This window comes from Hyperolius riggenbachi, chromosome 2 (genome assembly GCF_040937935.1).
Source record: "Hyperolius riggenbachi isolate aHypRig1 chromosome 2, aHypRig1.pri, whole genome shotgun sequence".
Classification (NCBI taxonomy): Eukaryota; Metazoa; Chordata; class Amphibia; order Anura; family Hyperoliidae; genus Hyperolius; species Hyperolius riggenbachi.
This window is the reverse complement of record NC_090647.1, coordinates 89,046,424-89,062,847: the sequence shown is the minus strand read 5'-3', so window position 1 is coordinate 89,062,847 and position 16,424 is coordinate 89,046,424. Positions and strand designations below refer to the sequence as shown.

The 16,424-nt window shown below is 43.0% G+C and overlaps 1 protein-coding gene across 1 annotated transcript in view; it reads right to left on the bottom strand.

The window, feature by feature from the left end:
• The window catches only part of LOC137545617 (cilia- and flagella-associated protein 337-like), a 217,848-nt gene that overhangs the window by 13,344 nt on the left and 188,080 nt on the right, over positions 1 to 16,424 (bottom strand). The window contains exon 27 of the mRNA XM_068267032.1: positions 3,210 to 3,298. Coding sequence (XP_068123133.1) covers positions 3,210 to 3,298 — 89 coding nt within the window. The remainder of the gene's footprint in view (positions 1 to 3,209; positions 3,299 to 16,424) is intronic.

Below are 16,424 nucleotides of genomic sequence, written 5' to 3'. Positions count from 1 at the left end.
ATCAGCTCTGATCTCTGTGCTAGAAAGGAGAGACCCTGCTGCTGTAATATCAGCCAGAGTGATTTTTAAAGTAAAGAGCAATGGCAGCGCAGTGTCCCATGGTGATAAATTCACACGCCCAGAGCACCCAGCCATGTTTTTTAAAAATGCCAGGATTTGTATTTATTTTTTATAACAGCCTGAAGAAGGCCTAAAATTCCTCTTCTGAAATCAATGTAAATGATAGAACTTCCTTCTTAGAGCAGAAGGTAATTACAAGTCTTGAAGCGAGATTAAACTCTGACATAACGTTCAATAAAAACGTCTTTTCCTGCTTTTTATTACCCATACAGTTATCATATATTTGCTTATTTACAGAAGAAGTAATTTCCTCTGTTTGCAAATTACAAGTTCTTAAAGTACTATTTATCTTCTCTGAAAGCTGCCATTGTATTTTATTGCATAGCTGCTGTATTTATATATTAAAAAGTAACTAGTGACTGTTTTTTCCTTTTTCAGCTTGTGTGAAGCATGCAACTGAGATAAAGCACTGCTAGGAATGTTTCCTAATTATGGCTGATAAAGAAATAAACAAAATACATTGTTATCACTTTCTTGGCATAGGTTGCTAAGCTTACTACTGAAAAGGAATGTTCTGGGTTTAGCTGTTTGCATTTTTTTCTCCTAGTAGTTTTTATGCTGTAATTATTTTTTTTAGCGCAGAGAAGAGATGCTGAGTTTCATACCATACAGCTGTAGGCTTGCTATACACCAGCGGTTCTGGATGCTTGTCTGGCTTACAGGGGTGAAAAGAGATAATTTGCATATTCAGTAGTGGTGCATTGTGGGTAACCACAAATGTTCACTTATATCTGAATTATTGCAAGTTTCCTTCTGTTTTAAGAAGGCAAATTTCACCAAGCATTGATTACTAGTAGGAGGGCTTTTTGGTCTCTTTTATCCCCCTATACATTCCTAGTGGTTTGGGTCACCCCGAGCTGCTTGGTTACTCTGTTGTACTGGTCCAAGCCCTATCCCATTCAGCCATATCAATCCCTGCCTTGTACTGATAAGGGCCAAAACAATCCGAATCTCGGATCATTTTACAAGGGAAGCATTCGGGGGTGAAATGACTAGCAGGACAGGAGAAGGGGAGGGGATGGACACACAGAGAAGGGGAGAAGATGGACAGAGGGCAGGGAGTGGACAGAGGAGGGACGAGCAGAGAGCAGAAATGTTTGTTTGCATGCAATACCCACATGCTGCAATCATATGCTTTACATACATTTCACCTATATGTTCATCTGTATACTCCCAACTCCCATTCCCCAAAGCATTCCCAGAAGTGAAGTGCAGCTATATAGAGCAGTGCAGGAGGATCATATTGCACAGCAATTACAGTGCCTGCCCTGTCCTAGCCCAGCATGCTGCCTGTAATGTTACTGAGCTGTGCCAAAAGTTTCCAATGTGTTCACTGTGCACAACTACGGAACAGACAGCCTATAATGAGCAGCACATTATAGCCAGTATGTGTGCTCTACACATATCTGGCAGTGGCACCGATGTCCCCTCTCTCTCATCTACCTGTGGCTGTGCAGGGCTGCCTCCCCTTCAACAGAGCGATCCATCTCTGCTCTGCTTCCAGGACCCCGCTGCCCGCTGAGAGGGGGCGTGTCACTCCTGGCCCCGCCCCCTTTGCAATCCGAATCACTCATTTTGATGATTCGGATGATTTGACTCACAAAATAGATTCGGATCAAAGATCCAAATCGTTCATGATCCGGACAACACTAGTGAAAAGAGATAATTTGCATATTCAGTAGTGGTGCATTGTGGGTGACACAGTGTACCATTACTTTAAGTGCCTGTTTCTACTTGTGCCGCACGCGTCAGCGAGATGTGCTGCGGCATTTCCGGGTCTGCGGGTACGCAGGCGAATCCTATGGGATATGGGATTCGCAGCCTCCCGGACAACTTCAGGGAAACTCTGCGGATTCGCCGCGTTTTCCGCGCCAGTGTAAACGGGCCCTAAAGTCACTAATTCCGGAAGTGAACTGGAGGCGGGGACTGGAGCATTGGTGAGTGGCTGCGCGGGCACAGGACCTCTGCGGTGGACCGTTAGAAGCCCCGGGTAAGTTCAACTCTTTTTCCCCCTTCCCCCTTACAGTAGTCCTTTAAGTGTATGCCTAGCCTCATAGTCTCAAACAGATCACCAATGCGTTTTTTTTTCCTTTTTTAGCTTTGGTCAACAATAGCTTCAGATTATAAAAGACTGCTTGAATATTTAGATTTTCTGAAAAGCCTTTCAGAACCTAGAGCAATCATCTGCGTTCCCCATGTTTTTTAGCTATCGGGTTCTGTTTTTCTAGGAAGCATAAACAGTAGGTTTGTATTAGTATCATTATATCTGAGAAACATTCATGCAAGAGATGGATGTTTTGATTACATTTCAGTAGTTGTTTTATTCATGCCTCAATACAGTTTTATTTCAGGTCACAGCCATTCTTTTTAATCCAATACAATAAGCAAAACAAATCAAATGCAGAATATTAGGTCATGCTGCTTTTAGAAAAACTCAACGTAAATAGAAGCTTATCAGATCCAAATAGAAACATGGGTTTACACATTGCTCCGTGAAGTTCCATTCAAAATTCAAGTGATGTGTGGTTTTAGCACTGGTGATCTGGTCTGTGTTTTTGCGGCCAAGCAGTTCAGTATTATTTCAAGTTGTGGCTGTGCAATGCTATTTTCCTTGGCGAGTTTGGCATTTATTCCCCTCCGACTGTTCATCTAATTATATCCTCCTCCTTACCTAAAATCCCTTTCTTGATGCCTAGCCCCCTTAACTTCACACTCTTAGCTCCTTTAATGGAAGCTGCCTTACTAAGAAAAAACTATTCCTAATGGCTAACTTTGATCTGCTATTCCCAAATGATAGTACTAACTTCCTCTTACCCTATTCCATTCTCACCATTTATCCTAAACCAAAAGTCACCTTTTGTCATCTTCATTTCACTCTTGCTGTCAGTGGCCAAACTACCTAACCTCAATCTCCTCCTCATCTAGTGGTCTTCTCAGGCACCCAGTATGCCTCTGCACAGCCAAGCGCTTACCCAATCTAGTGAGCAGGATAAAGGTTATAATGGGGATACTGCTATAAAGGGCAGCAATGCTTCACAAGGCATTTAAATTAAGGCAAGATCTACAGTACATGAGCAGGAATTACTAACCTATAAATTCTCCATTCAGGCTCCAGAGTCTCACTGCACAGTCTGATGAAGATGACAGCAGCACCTTATCTTCATCTATCACCTCCAACCTGACAAAAAAAACATAAACTGATTAGCTGTCAGTGTTAAAGAGGAACTCCAGCCTAAACAAACATACTGTCATTAAGTTACATTAGTTATGTTAATTAAAATAGATAGGTAATATAATCTCTTACCCACCTTGTTTTAAAAGAACAAGCAAATGTTTGATTTCATGAGGGCAGCCATCTTTTTGGTTGAAAGGAGGTGACAGGGAGCATGAAACACAGTTCCAACTGTCCTGTGTGCTGATCACCCCTCCCAGTTGCTAGGCAACGTGAATAAGAGCATAGGAAATCCCGTCACGCTTTGCACAGCATCAGGGAAAAAAAGCCCGGTCAGTTTTCTTTGATGGGGCGGAGCTTAAGCTTGGGGGGGGGGGGGCGGCAAGGGACGATGGAGCTGTATGTGTGGCAGGCAGGGGAGCAGCACAGACAATGTGATCGGCCGTAGTGGGGGTGTGTTTATCCGCCGGACGGATTGCTCGTGGGTTAGGGGTCAGTGGCACAAGTCTGGGAGTGCTCGCGAATCTGGGATCCTGTAACGAGCAACTACTGATAAGAGCTTGTGGGATAGGACTGTCCCCACTCGGCCTTGAGAGTAATAAGTGGTTACTACTCCAAAAAAATGAACCTTATCATAAAATTTAAACCTCCCATCAGAGTGACACAAGAAATGAAAAAAAAAACCTGGAGGCACCCAAAGTACACAAAACAAAAGAAATACGTGTAAAAGTAAAGGCAAGTGTTCAACTACCTTCATGAAGTTAGCTCATAAATTAAATCACGTTTTTATTGTATCGCTCCGAGCTCTATTCATCTGCTATAATGGCGCTATATTGACCTGAAGAAGCGGCCCAGAGCCACCAAACACATTGTCTTGTGTGCTACAATAAATTAGTTTTAGGGGAGCAGGAAAAAAGGACGCCGGCTGAAGGTGGACAAAAAGGGCGCCGCCATAGACTTTAATGCAATTATCATTAATACGGTGAAAAAAGCATGAAAAAAGGGCGCCATGAAAAATTTTGTTAATAAGATTATAACATTTTAGTTTTTGAGGTAGTTATCATTTTAGAAGTTTATAACGGTATAGCTTTGTCATATTATTTCGTTAATAAGTACAGATTTTACGTGCTCCAAAGGTATTATTAATATATATAAAAGGGTGATTCTGCAGAGGGAGTGGTTAGTGTTTGGCAACACCAAGGGGAGTGGTTAGGTTTAGGCACCACCTAGGCGGCGGTTAGTTTTAGGCAACACCAGGGGGTTGGTTAGGGTTAGGCACCACCGAGGGGGGGGGGGCGGTAAGGGTTAGGCACCACCAGGGGGTTGGTTAGGGTTAGGCACCACCAGGGAGATAGTTAGGGTTAGGCACCACCAGGGGGTTGGTTAGTTTTAGGCTCCACCAGGGGAGGGTTCTGTGTGAGGGTGGGGTTGGGTTAAGCAGTACTGACAAAAAACATTACGACATTTAACGTTAATATTTATTTGTTATTATTTCTCGTTTATTTTTGCAACAGTAATTATCGTTAATAAAGCTGGACAACGATGATTCTCGTTGTCCTGTTCAATCAATTTCGTTAATACCTGGCGCCAAATTCGTTAATAACCCGGGCCCTTTTTTCATGGTGCCCTTTTTTCATGCACGCAGTTTTAGTTAATGAATGAGTTGACTTCATGAAAGTAGGCCAACACTTGTCGTCATATTTAAACAGATTTGATTTTTTTTTATTCTTTGGGCACCTCCAGCTACTGTATTTTTTCCTCATTTTTAATCAAGTTTTGCTGAAGTAATTTATTGATCCTCAGCAAAAGATCACTTTCTTCTCATTCCTCTTCCTTCCCTCCAGCCAGTCTGAGCCAATGCTGACTGACAGCAGTGATAACATGAAAGTCAATATCAATAGGGAGACAGTTTCATCTGACATAGTGTCTCCACCCTGCATGCCCATGTGACTAAAAAGGGAGTGGTTCAGACGGACTGTGAGTGAACATGCATCAGTAGGTCATTGAAGCCCATCATACCCCTCATAAATGGGCCTTAGTTTTTGTTTTGTCTGCTACATATACTCATATTTTACACCAGGGGTTTCAAACTCAAATGCAAAGTGGTTTGAAATTGTACACTGGGACCAGGTCACAGGCCAACCTCAATGTCTACTGGCCACCTTCCTCCCTTATAAAGTTCTCAGGTGGCCTCCCTCCCTCCTGTAATGATTGGTGTCAGCAACACAGATTTTCTGATTATTGGTGATCTGCAGTATCACCAATAATACAGACGCTATACCTGATTATCTGGTGATCTGCAGAATCACCAATAATACCAGTATAGCTAGACACAGGACACCCAATGTGGTATAGTGTTTGGTGTAACAGTAATCAGAGAAGTTATCTCCCGAGAATCGGGAGATACAGACACTACTGCAGCCAAGGATTCCCTGAGGAGTAGGGAATCAGACTGCACTGCAGCCAGTGCACCCCTGAGGGAGCAGGGACCACTGACTGTGCCGCAAGAAGATCTCCTGAGGAGACGGAAATACAGACTGTACTGCAGCCAAGAATTCCCTGAGGAGCAGGGAATTCAGATTGTGCTGCAGCCAGTGGACACCTGAGGAGCAGGGACCACTGACTGGGCTGCAAGACTGATAACTGGTGGAATGAGTGATTATGATCGAACTGAAGCTGAGGATTCCCTGAGGAGCAGGGTATCAGATAGTACTGCAGCCAGTGGACACCTGAGGAGCAGAGACCACTGACTGGGCTGCAAGAGTGATACCTGGTGTAATGAGAGATAATGATTGGACTGCAGCCAAGGATTCCCTGAGGAGCAGGGAATCAGACTGTACTGCAGTCAAAGATTCCCTGAGGAGCAGAAAATCAGACTGTACTGCAGCCAGTGGACCCCTGAAGGGTAGGGACCACTGACTGTGCTGCAAGATGATCTCCTGAGGAGCAGGTGACCATAAGCCTGGACTTGCAGCTAATGTACACCTGAGAGCAAGTGTCACATACAGTACAGTAAGGCTGATCACCTAAAGGTTAGGTGACAGCCAGAAAGGTCAGACAAGCCAGGGATCATAACAGGTAACAATAAAGATAACAATCCTAATCTAGGTGTGAAGTCCTTGGTTTCAACACCTGGGAACTAGTCTAACACATACACAGTAGCAACGTAGCAATCTCCTAGTCTTAGGTGTGAGGTCCTTGGTTTCAACACCTGGGAACTAGTCTAACACATACACAGTAGCAACGTAGCAAACTCCTAGTCTTAGGTGTGAGGTCCTTGGTTTCAACACCTGGGAACTAGTCTAACACATACACAGTAGCAACGTAGCAATCTCCTAGTCTTAGGTGTGAAGTCCTTGGTTTCAACACCTGGGAACTAGTCTAACACATAAACAATAATACTTAAAAGGCTATCAACGGAATCTGACTAAGTGTGAATTCCCATCTCCGGCTGGTTCTAACACACTGTAAGATCTGACTGGGGTTTGAGTGCTTACACATAGCATTCGCAACAGCAGACAACTTGCAACTGACAAGCAAGTCCTATATATACCCAGAGTGCTCCACAGCGCCGCCCCAGTCACTCAGCCAATCCGGAGCATAGCTGGAGTCAGCAGATCGGCATGATCAGCTGACTCCCCTTTTGCCAGCATAAAGGTCCTGTCGCCTGGCGCGCGCGCGCGTAGCTCTCCATCTGTGTGCACTAGAAGGACCAGGCGAACCAGCAGCATGTTGCTGCACGGCAGAAGCCGCCGGCTGGAACGCGGAGATCTCCGCTATTCATTACACCTCCCCTATAGAGTTCCCTGGTGTTTAGTACTTCCCTGGTATCCTAGGGCTTCACCTCCAATATAGCTTCCCTGGTGGTCTAGAGTGGGCCAAGCATAATGCAAAGTGGGGAAACCACTTGAGGGCCAAATTTAATGGCTCTGAGGGCCAGATTTGGCCCGCGGGCCAGAGTTTGACATGTATGTTTTAGATCAAAACGAAACAAATTCTATTTTATACTGAAAACCCTCAAATAGGAAATGTGTTCCACCCTCGCAAATGACCTTCACATTTTTTAGTGTACTTATCATGATCACAGCTTCTCCAGAAAGCAACTGTGAAGTTTAAATTTGCCAACAGAAGACATCTGACGTGTTTCTGAGTAGGCAGTGTTCACAACACAGATTTCCAGCTACATTGCTTTGACAAGAAACACAAATGTCTCCCACTTCTAAAATTAAAAGCACGATTGTACACCAAGAAATAGGATTATAAATAACTTTGCAAGGCTCCAACTCCGTCATCTCTTGGCACAATTCTTATGTTTAAAAGGCTCAAAGCAGTTGCGCTTTTGGGGGTGGAATCAGTAACGGCATCTTTTCCAGCTGGCAGATGTAAAGCATTGATTTAATTCCTTTTTATATAATATTGATTATCATAGCCCAATTTTAGATTTTTATTTTTTTTTAAGTTTTAGATTTGAATAGTCTAGTAAGGGACTAAAAAATTAGATTTTTTTTTACTGCTTTAATTTCCCCTCACTTCCTGTCTATGGGTCAACTATGTCTAACGACTTATGTCAACTTATGGCATTTAGGGCCATATCCTATTCAAGGTGATAGGAAGCTTGCAGATGCGAGCTACTTATCACCTTGCCATCGCGCGAGGATTACTGGCAAATCCTATTGCCCATATCCTTCGCACAATGGCTGATCGTTAGGGAGCATTACTCAGGCGAAAGCCTGAGCGATGCTCCCTTTTACCGAGCGATGGGGAGTGAGGTTTACGCTGTGGTGCTGTCCATCAGCACCACGGCCTCACTCCCCACACATGCGCACTCGCCCGCCGAACATTGCTGCCATCTTCCGCCGCAGCATCTGGGGGTCTCCTTTAATAAGGAGACCCCCAGAGCTCCCCGTCGGGTCGCCCGCACACTTTAGAAGCCCCCACGCAGCTCTGCTAAGGCTCCCTTGTCATTATAAATACCTCCGCCGATCACCCGACGCCTCTAGCCGCAAAATCCGTCACGTAATTACAGTGTATCTAACACTGTAATTACTGTCCGCATAGGAGCCCGGGCAAAGCATCTTTGAATCTGCAGCCGGGGCTCCCCATTGGTCCGCTGTCTGAGCCATTTTATTGGTTCAGGCAGCGGACCAATGGGGAGCCCCGGCTGCAGATTCAAAGATGCTTTGCCCAGGCTCCTATGCGGACAGTAATTACAGTGTTAGATACACTGTAATTACGTGACGGATTTTGCCGGGAGAGGCGTCGGTTGATCGGCAGAGGTATTTATAATGACAGGGGAGCCTTAGCAGAGCTGCGTGGGGGCTTCTAGAGTGTGCGGCGACCCGACGGGGAGCTCTGGGGTCTCCTTATTAAAGGAGACCCCTAGATGCTGTGGCAGCAACCTGCGTTAGCTGGTTTAGACCTGCTTCTTGCAGGTCTAAGCTAACGCTCATGTCTGCTGGGAAGCATCGCTTCCCGGAGACATGATAAGGGTAATTGGATTCCGTGTTAAGAACTCGCTGGGCGATTATATCGCCCAAGCGAGTTCTTTTCCGCCTAGGAGGGTCTAAAGTTTAGTAAGATTAGGCGATGCCCCCATCGTCTAAGTTAAGAACTCGCCAGTGCTTAGTGCTGGCGAGTTCAGCAATAGAATATGGCCCTTAGTGGCTTAGCATAAAACGTATGATCCTGGGGACAGGAAATAGGGCATCACAATGAAAACCGCTTGGGGATTTTATCTTTCCACATAAAAAAGTTTTCATTCGTTGCACTCTCTTTAACTCTTGGTGAAATTTCCCCAATTCTTGTCTGGATAGGAAATAATGGGTCTCCACATAGACTGGGACACAAGTCAACAATAAAAATAAAATGTCAACACATTATCTAAAACTAAAATATGTATTCTCCATGTATTGGCCTTTAACCCATTAATACCCTCAATAGAGTTATTCAGTTTGAGATAAGTGCTCTGCTTTTGACCTCAGTTGGCAGAACTCTTTGTGCTGTAAATTCTTGGAATGCTTTGATGTCTCTCTGCTAGCAGAAAATATAGAAACTGAAAACAGAAGTCCTCTGTTGTTGTCTTTGACTGCCCCCTAGTGACAAGTGGTCATAAATACACATTAAAGCAGTACTAATTAGAAGCAAGGAAATGTAACAAGTTAGAAATAAAAAATGTGCTAAACTAAATTGGCCTGGAGCACTTTCAATCCTCTAAATAAATTGGCTGCTATAGGGTTAAGGAGCACCATGTATATAGAAAGACAATTCATGGACTAAACGTGAAATTAGCTAGGGAAGGGACTGGTCCTACATGACTCCACTTAAACTCCCTGGCGGTATGAATATTTCCTGTTTTTAGGGTCTAAAAGCGGTACAATTTTGTCACATGCTTTAAGACCCTAAAAGCAAGAAAAAGGAGAATCGGCAGCAGCCCCTGCACATTACTCACCTTCCCGGGATGCAGCACTGCAATTCTCCCTCCTGTCCTAGAGGGCCACCCCCTAGGACAGGAGGGAGAATTGCTCTACCCTCTCTATGGTTAGATCACTGTCTGTCATCATGTGACACACAGCAATCTCACCTGAGAAAGGAGGTTAAAAATGTCACACACTTACAGGAAGGAGGAGAAAAAAGTTATAGTACTAGCCCTACTAAGAAATTATCAGAAATTCCTTCCTGTTTTTCAGTAAAGCAAGAGTTAAAAAAAAAACTTCAGTTATCTATGCAAAAGCTTTACTTTAGATATAAAACATAATTTTTTTCTGCTTGGTAGAATTCTTCCATTACCAGTTCAAATAAAACCGCAAGAATGCAGAATCCAAGAGAAAATGTATTACTAATCTATTTTAACACAAATAAGAACAACAAAAATTACAGATGCATAACTTCTGCCAAACAAGCTAAATATTTGTGATCTTTGCCGTGTTTGGGGTCAGTTACTCGGATTGCCGGCTAATTCTTCCAATCTATCGCAGGAAACCAGCCCCTGCCCCTGATAATGCGTTTTTGTGATTCGTTTATGAACAAATGTCACGTATGCTAAATGTTTTGTATTTTAGCGAAGCCAATGTAATTATAACTAAACGATTCATTCAGACCTGAGCTGCAAGGCTGAGTGTGGCTCATAGATACCGTTTCTCTCATTAAAAATAAATAAGCTTGAAAAAGAGAGGAGAAAAACAGCTGGAATGATGATTTGGGATAAATTGATGTGAGTAGCCTCTGGATCACTTTCCTGCCAGAAGGAGATATTGCAGAAGTGATATTAAGCCTCATATAAAATGTATTTACTTGCCGGCAGCAGCCAATTGGATTACAAACTATCCCTTTATAAGCTTGGATAGAAAGTGAACGTAAGAATCTGATTGGGTGCTACTGGCCAAAGTAGGAGAAAATTTCACGTCCTCCCTTCACTTCCTGTAAGCAAGCGATCACACTTACAGGAAGTGAAAAAAAAATGACTGATATACTGAAATAGTAAAACTACACCTACATACATTTTTTTTTTTTTTTTGTAACTCTGTTTTTATTGAAAGGTATATAAGCGAATAGAACATGCTATACAGATAATGACTATATGGGATACAGCGATGGCATATAGAGATGTATCAGATGACAATTTCTTCTGTCTGGGTTTTCCAGACACTAACATGTTTCAAACTAGACAGAAAAAAGGAAGAGTCAAACATCCGTATGAATCCCAAGCTTTGCTTGAGAAAGGGAGAGAAAAATAAGGAAGAAAGACCGAATAATAAGTCATTGCTGTTGTCCTTTGAGACGGATGTGCAGGTGCATCATATAGAAAATGTCCCATATCTGTGTTGAGAGCATAGGAAATGGGAGCTTAGAATCGTAGAAACAAAACTTTAGTATATACCCTAGAGTGGAACTAAAGGGAATAGAGCTAACACATAAAAGAGTGGGGTGTAGGTGTGTCAGGGGGAGAGGGGAAGGGGAGGAGTGGGACGAGAGGGGGGGAGGGGGGTGGGATCTGTTAGGGTACAGTGTTCGATAACCTCAGCCCAATGGGTAGAAATCTAGGTAGAAAGTCTGTGAAGACGCAAGGGGTCTAGAACTCTGGTGGTAAGGGGGTGGTGGGTAGGAGAGGTGAGTTTAGAGAAGGGGGGGGGCTTATGTTTCCTGGGGTGTTGAAGCAGGAAATCCCATAATTGGGGTTTTATTTGGTTAATTGTATAGTGCCCTGCCAGTTCAAGGAGGCATGTAGTCTGGTGAATATAGGGACCATGGTCCCCAAATTTTATGGTATTGGGTTTTAGTATCCCTCAATACGGCTGTCATTTGTTCCATTGTTTTCATCCAGTTAATTTTAATTTTAATGTCTGAAATGGTAGGGGGGGCTATGTTCTTCCAGGCTGAAGCTATTGAAAGCCTTGTCGCAGTTAGGATATGGGTGATTAGACGCATAGGGAACTTGGTGACTCCGGAGATAGGTTTACCTAAAAGTAAGGTGACTGGGTCCAGTGGGATAGATATATCTGTGACAGATAATATCAGATGGCGGACCTCTTCCCAGAGAGGGGTAATTTCTGGACAGGACCAGAAAATGTGTTCGATAGTACCTTTGTGGGGGCATCCTCTCCAGCAGGTGTCAGGTGTATTGGGATAGATATTTGCAAGGACTTCAGGGGTCAAGTACCATCTAAATAGGAGTTTGTATATATTTTCTTTGATTTGTGTGCAAATGGATGAGTGTTTAGCATTTTCCCAGATATCTTCCCAATCAGAGCTGCTTATGTTAATTGAGAGAGCTTTTTCCCATTTCTTCGTATAGAGGTGGGAGGCCTCTAGAGTGCCTGAGTTTGATTGTAGAAGAGAATATATCTGGGAAATTAAGCCTTTTTGGTGTCCCTTATGAAGGCAGATTCTTTCGAAGGCGGTAAGGGAGGTTAGTGAAGTTACTCCCTTGGTGTGACAATTGAGGAAATGAGATATTTGGTTTGCTTCCATGACTCCTGAAGGGGAGAGGGGTATTTTTTCTCTTAATGTGGATAGTGTGATAAGTTTACCAGTGGCAAAGTCTGTCCAGTTTTTTAGGTTAAAGTAACCTAGGCAGTACCATTTGGCTATGAAAGTAGGTATAGTGCTTGGGGGGAATAAGGGGTTCCCTAATAAAGGATATAATGGAGATGGGTTTGACATTAGGCCTGCTTTCCGTGCTGTGGTTTTCCAGATGTTGAGAGTAAAAGGTATAGTGGGGAGTAAATTCTTATGTGGTAGCTTAGGGGGGTTCGTGGTCCATACAAAGGAAGCTAAGGATAGGGGGGAAACCTCCATAGCCTCTATTATAGCCCATTTGGAGAAAACTCTTAGGTCCGACCATTCCGTCAGCTGTCTTAAATGTGTTGCTTGATAATAGTGTTTTAAATGTGGTAGGCCCAGCCCTCCTTGTTCTCTAGAGGAGAGAAGAACAGTCTTAGAGACTCTTGGACGTTTGTGGTTCCAGATAAACTTTAAAAATGCGGATTGTAGCTTGGACAACTGTGCTGAAGGGACTTGGACCGGAAGAGTCTCAAATAGGTATAGTAGACGAGGCAATATGTTCATCTTTAGTGAGTATATTCTCCCGATCCACGAAATTTTATAAGCTGTCCATTTGTGGAGATCTTGGAGAATTTTCTGAATAAGAGAAGGGAAGTTGTGTTTGTAAATGGAGGAGTATGAAGTGGTTAGATTGATCCCTAGGTATTTTAAGGTTTGGGTTCTCCAATTATAAGTAAAGTGGGATTTTAGAGCGAGTAGCATGTTTGAAGGAATTTTGATCGGTAGGGCTTCAGTCTTATCCCTATTTAGTTTAAATCCTGAAATGGTTTCATAAGATGATATTGTTAAGTGGAGAGCAGGGAGAGAAGTGAGGGGGCTAGTGAGGGTGAGCAGAATGTCATCAGCGAAAAGTGAAACTTTGTGCTCATGACCTCTGTGTTTTATACCTAAGATATCCTTGTTGAGTCTTATTGCGCTAGCCAAGGGCTCAATACTAATGGCAAAAAGCAGGGGGGACAGTGGGCAGCCCTGTCTAGTGCCATTGTTGATGTTAAAGGGGAGGGAAGGAGCCGAGGGAAGCTTAACTGTGGAAGTAGGTGAAGAGTAGAGAAATTTAAGGAGGGTTACAAAAGGGCCGGTGAAGCTTTGATGTTGAAGGACTTTGAAGAGAAAGGGCCAGGATAATCGATCGAAGGCCTTTTCGGCCTTAGGAGAAGACTACATACATTTTTTTTTAATAAACAGACATACAATAACATACAATTACATTTATAAATTAACTGTTTACCTCACACACTCTCCAAAAAAATACCAAAATAAAATTCTTATACAAAAAAAAATAAAAATCACAATAAATAAATAAATGTCAAGAGGGTATATTACTATTACTTTTTAAATGATAAGCTTGTAAATAGTGATGGACGCAAAACTGAAAAAATGCACCTTTATTTCCCAATAAAATATTGGCACCATACATCGTGATAGGGACATAATTTAAATGGTGTAATGACTGGGCCAAATGGGAAAATAAAATATGTGGGTTTTAATTATGGTAGCATGTATTATTTTAAAGCTACAATGGCCAAAAACTGAGACATTTTTTGTTTCTCTTTTTCTTAATATTCCCGTTAAAATGCATTTAGAAAAAAATAATTCTTAGCAAAATGTACCACCCAAAGAAAGCCTAATTGGTGGCGGAAAGAACAAGATAGAGATCAATTCATTGCGATAAGTAGTGATAAAGTTCTGGGCGAATGGGTGAAAGTTCTGGGTGAAAGTTGCTCGGATGCATAAGGTGAACAAACACTGAAGGCTGAAGTGGTTAGCAGACCCATGCGTTTACTTGTGCTTAAAGAGACTCCGTAACAAAAATTGCATCCTGTTTTTTATCATCCTACAAGTTCCAAAAGCTATTCTAATGTGTTCTGCCTTACTGCAGCACTTTCTGCTATCACAGTCTCTGTAATAAATCAATGTATCTTTCCCCTGTCAGACTTGTCGGCCTGTGTCTGGAAGGCTGCCAAGTTCTTCAGTGTTGTGGTTCTGCTATGAACTCCCCCTTCCAGGCCCCTCTGTGCACACTGCCTGTGTATTATTTAGATTAGAGCAGCTTCTCTCTTCTCTCTTATCTTTTACAAGCTGGATAAATCGTCCTCTGAGCTGGCTGGGCTTTCACATACTGAGGAAATTCAGACAAGGGCAAAGCTGTTTGCAGGAAGAAAAGAGCAGCCTGAAACTTCAGTGCATGAGAGATTCAGGGGGAAAGAAACACACAAATGATCCCTTGAGATTCAAAAGGAAGGGTGTATACAGCCTGCTTGTGTATGGATGTATTTTCTATGTGTGGACATACTGTACATCAACCTACTTCCTGTTTTGGTGGCCATTTTGTTTGTTTATAAACAAACTTTTTAAAACCGTTTTTAACCACTTTTAATGCGGCGGGGAGCGGCAAAATTGTGACTGAGGGTAATAGGAGATGTCCCCTAACGCACTGGTATGTTTACTTTTGTGCGATTTTAACAATACAGATTCTCTTTAAGCACAGCAGCACGTTTTTTTCAGCATGTTTTGCTTATTGTAGCAGTAGCAGTTGTCAATAAAGATTTGTTTTCATTTGAAATTTTTTTCCAATTGGGGTAAAAAACGCATGCATTTCTATGCTCTTCTATGCGCTAAAAAAGCACACCCATTCAACTTGCATTGATGTGCGCTTTACAGCTCAACGCACAGAAATGCATGCGACACCACGATTTTGTAACGCACCTCAGCGCAGCGCATACATGAGAACCAGGCACATTCAATCACATGGGAAAATCAATACCTTGCTAAACACACAGCATGATGCGCTGTGAAAAATGCATAGAAACGGCCCTGATGTGAACGAGGCCTTAGGTGGGGGGGGGGGGGGGGGGGGGGGGGTATGGGGGGGGGGGGTGATAGTTACGGGTAGGCATCAGTAAGCATTGTTCTGTGTGAGAGTAGTGTTAGGTTAAGTTGTGGTAAAATATCAGTATTATTTTATGATTGATAGTTTACTATGATAATGTAGAATATTGGTAAATTTTCTCGCTCTCCTTTTTCATGCAAGTCTTCTCTCTGATCCCACTGGCAGGTCGGCATCTTCTACACATGCGCGGCCCGTGCCATGAGCGCCCACGTCCTTGGAAGCAGGTTGGCGATATGTCAGAGCTGCCACTGCCTGCCAGAGAAGACTGGAGCTGCGGCGAGGTACAGAAGTGACCTCTAGGGGATGGAAGAAGCACCAGGTGAGTAAAGCTAGTTTTTATGATTCACCCCGGTTATCTATTGAAGGGGAACTTCAGCCTAAACAAACATACTGTCATTAAGTTACATTAGTTATGTTAATTAGAATAGATAGGTAATATAATCTCTTACCGACCCCGTTTTAAAAGAACAGGCAAATGTTTGTGATTCATGGGGGCTGCCATCTGTGTCATGGGGGCAGCCATCTTTTTGGTTGAAAGGAGGTGACAGGGAGCAGGAGACACAGTTCCAACTGTCCTGTGTCCTGATCACCCCTCCCAGCTGCACATGCTAGGCTTCAAATGTCAAATTCAAAATGTAAAAAAAAAAAAAATTGCACCAAAACTGCAGAACGAGAACAACAACATCAGAAATCCCATCATGCTTTGCACAGCATTAGGGTAAAAATGCCCGGGCAGTTTTTTTCTGTGCAGCTAAAAATGAGGCTTGTATAAGAGAAAAAAAGTTCTGACGCTGTGAAACAGTTAAAAAAACACCAGGCCTTTCCAGTGCTGCTGAGTCAATTTTTAGTCTGGAGGTTCACTTTAAGGCATAAGGTAAGAAGAGGGGGGAAAGATAATGTAAACATAGGTAGACAAAGGTCTAAAAAGGGGAGGGGGAGGAGGGGGTTCCTGGACGTCAGGCTTCTACACTTCAGCAGTTAGATAAAAAGTGAAGTGATGAAGTTGGCATGGTCAACCAAGAGGTTCAATTAGTTTGTGTACTCTATGCCATAAATCAAGTGATTGGTTCTGCAAGGAATCACGTGTTTGGTCAGCTAAAGAATCCCTAATGTCTATCCAGCATGCCCAGGTTAGGATAGATTTTGATGATCTATAGATTTTAATGATGCACAATAAGACAC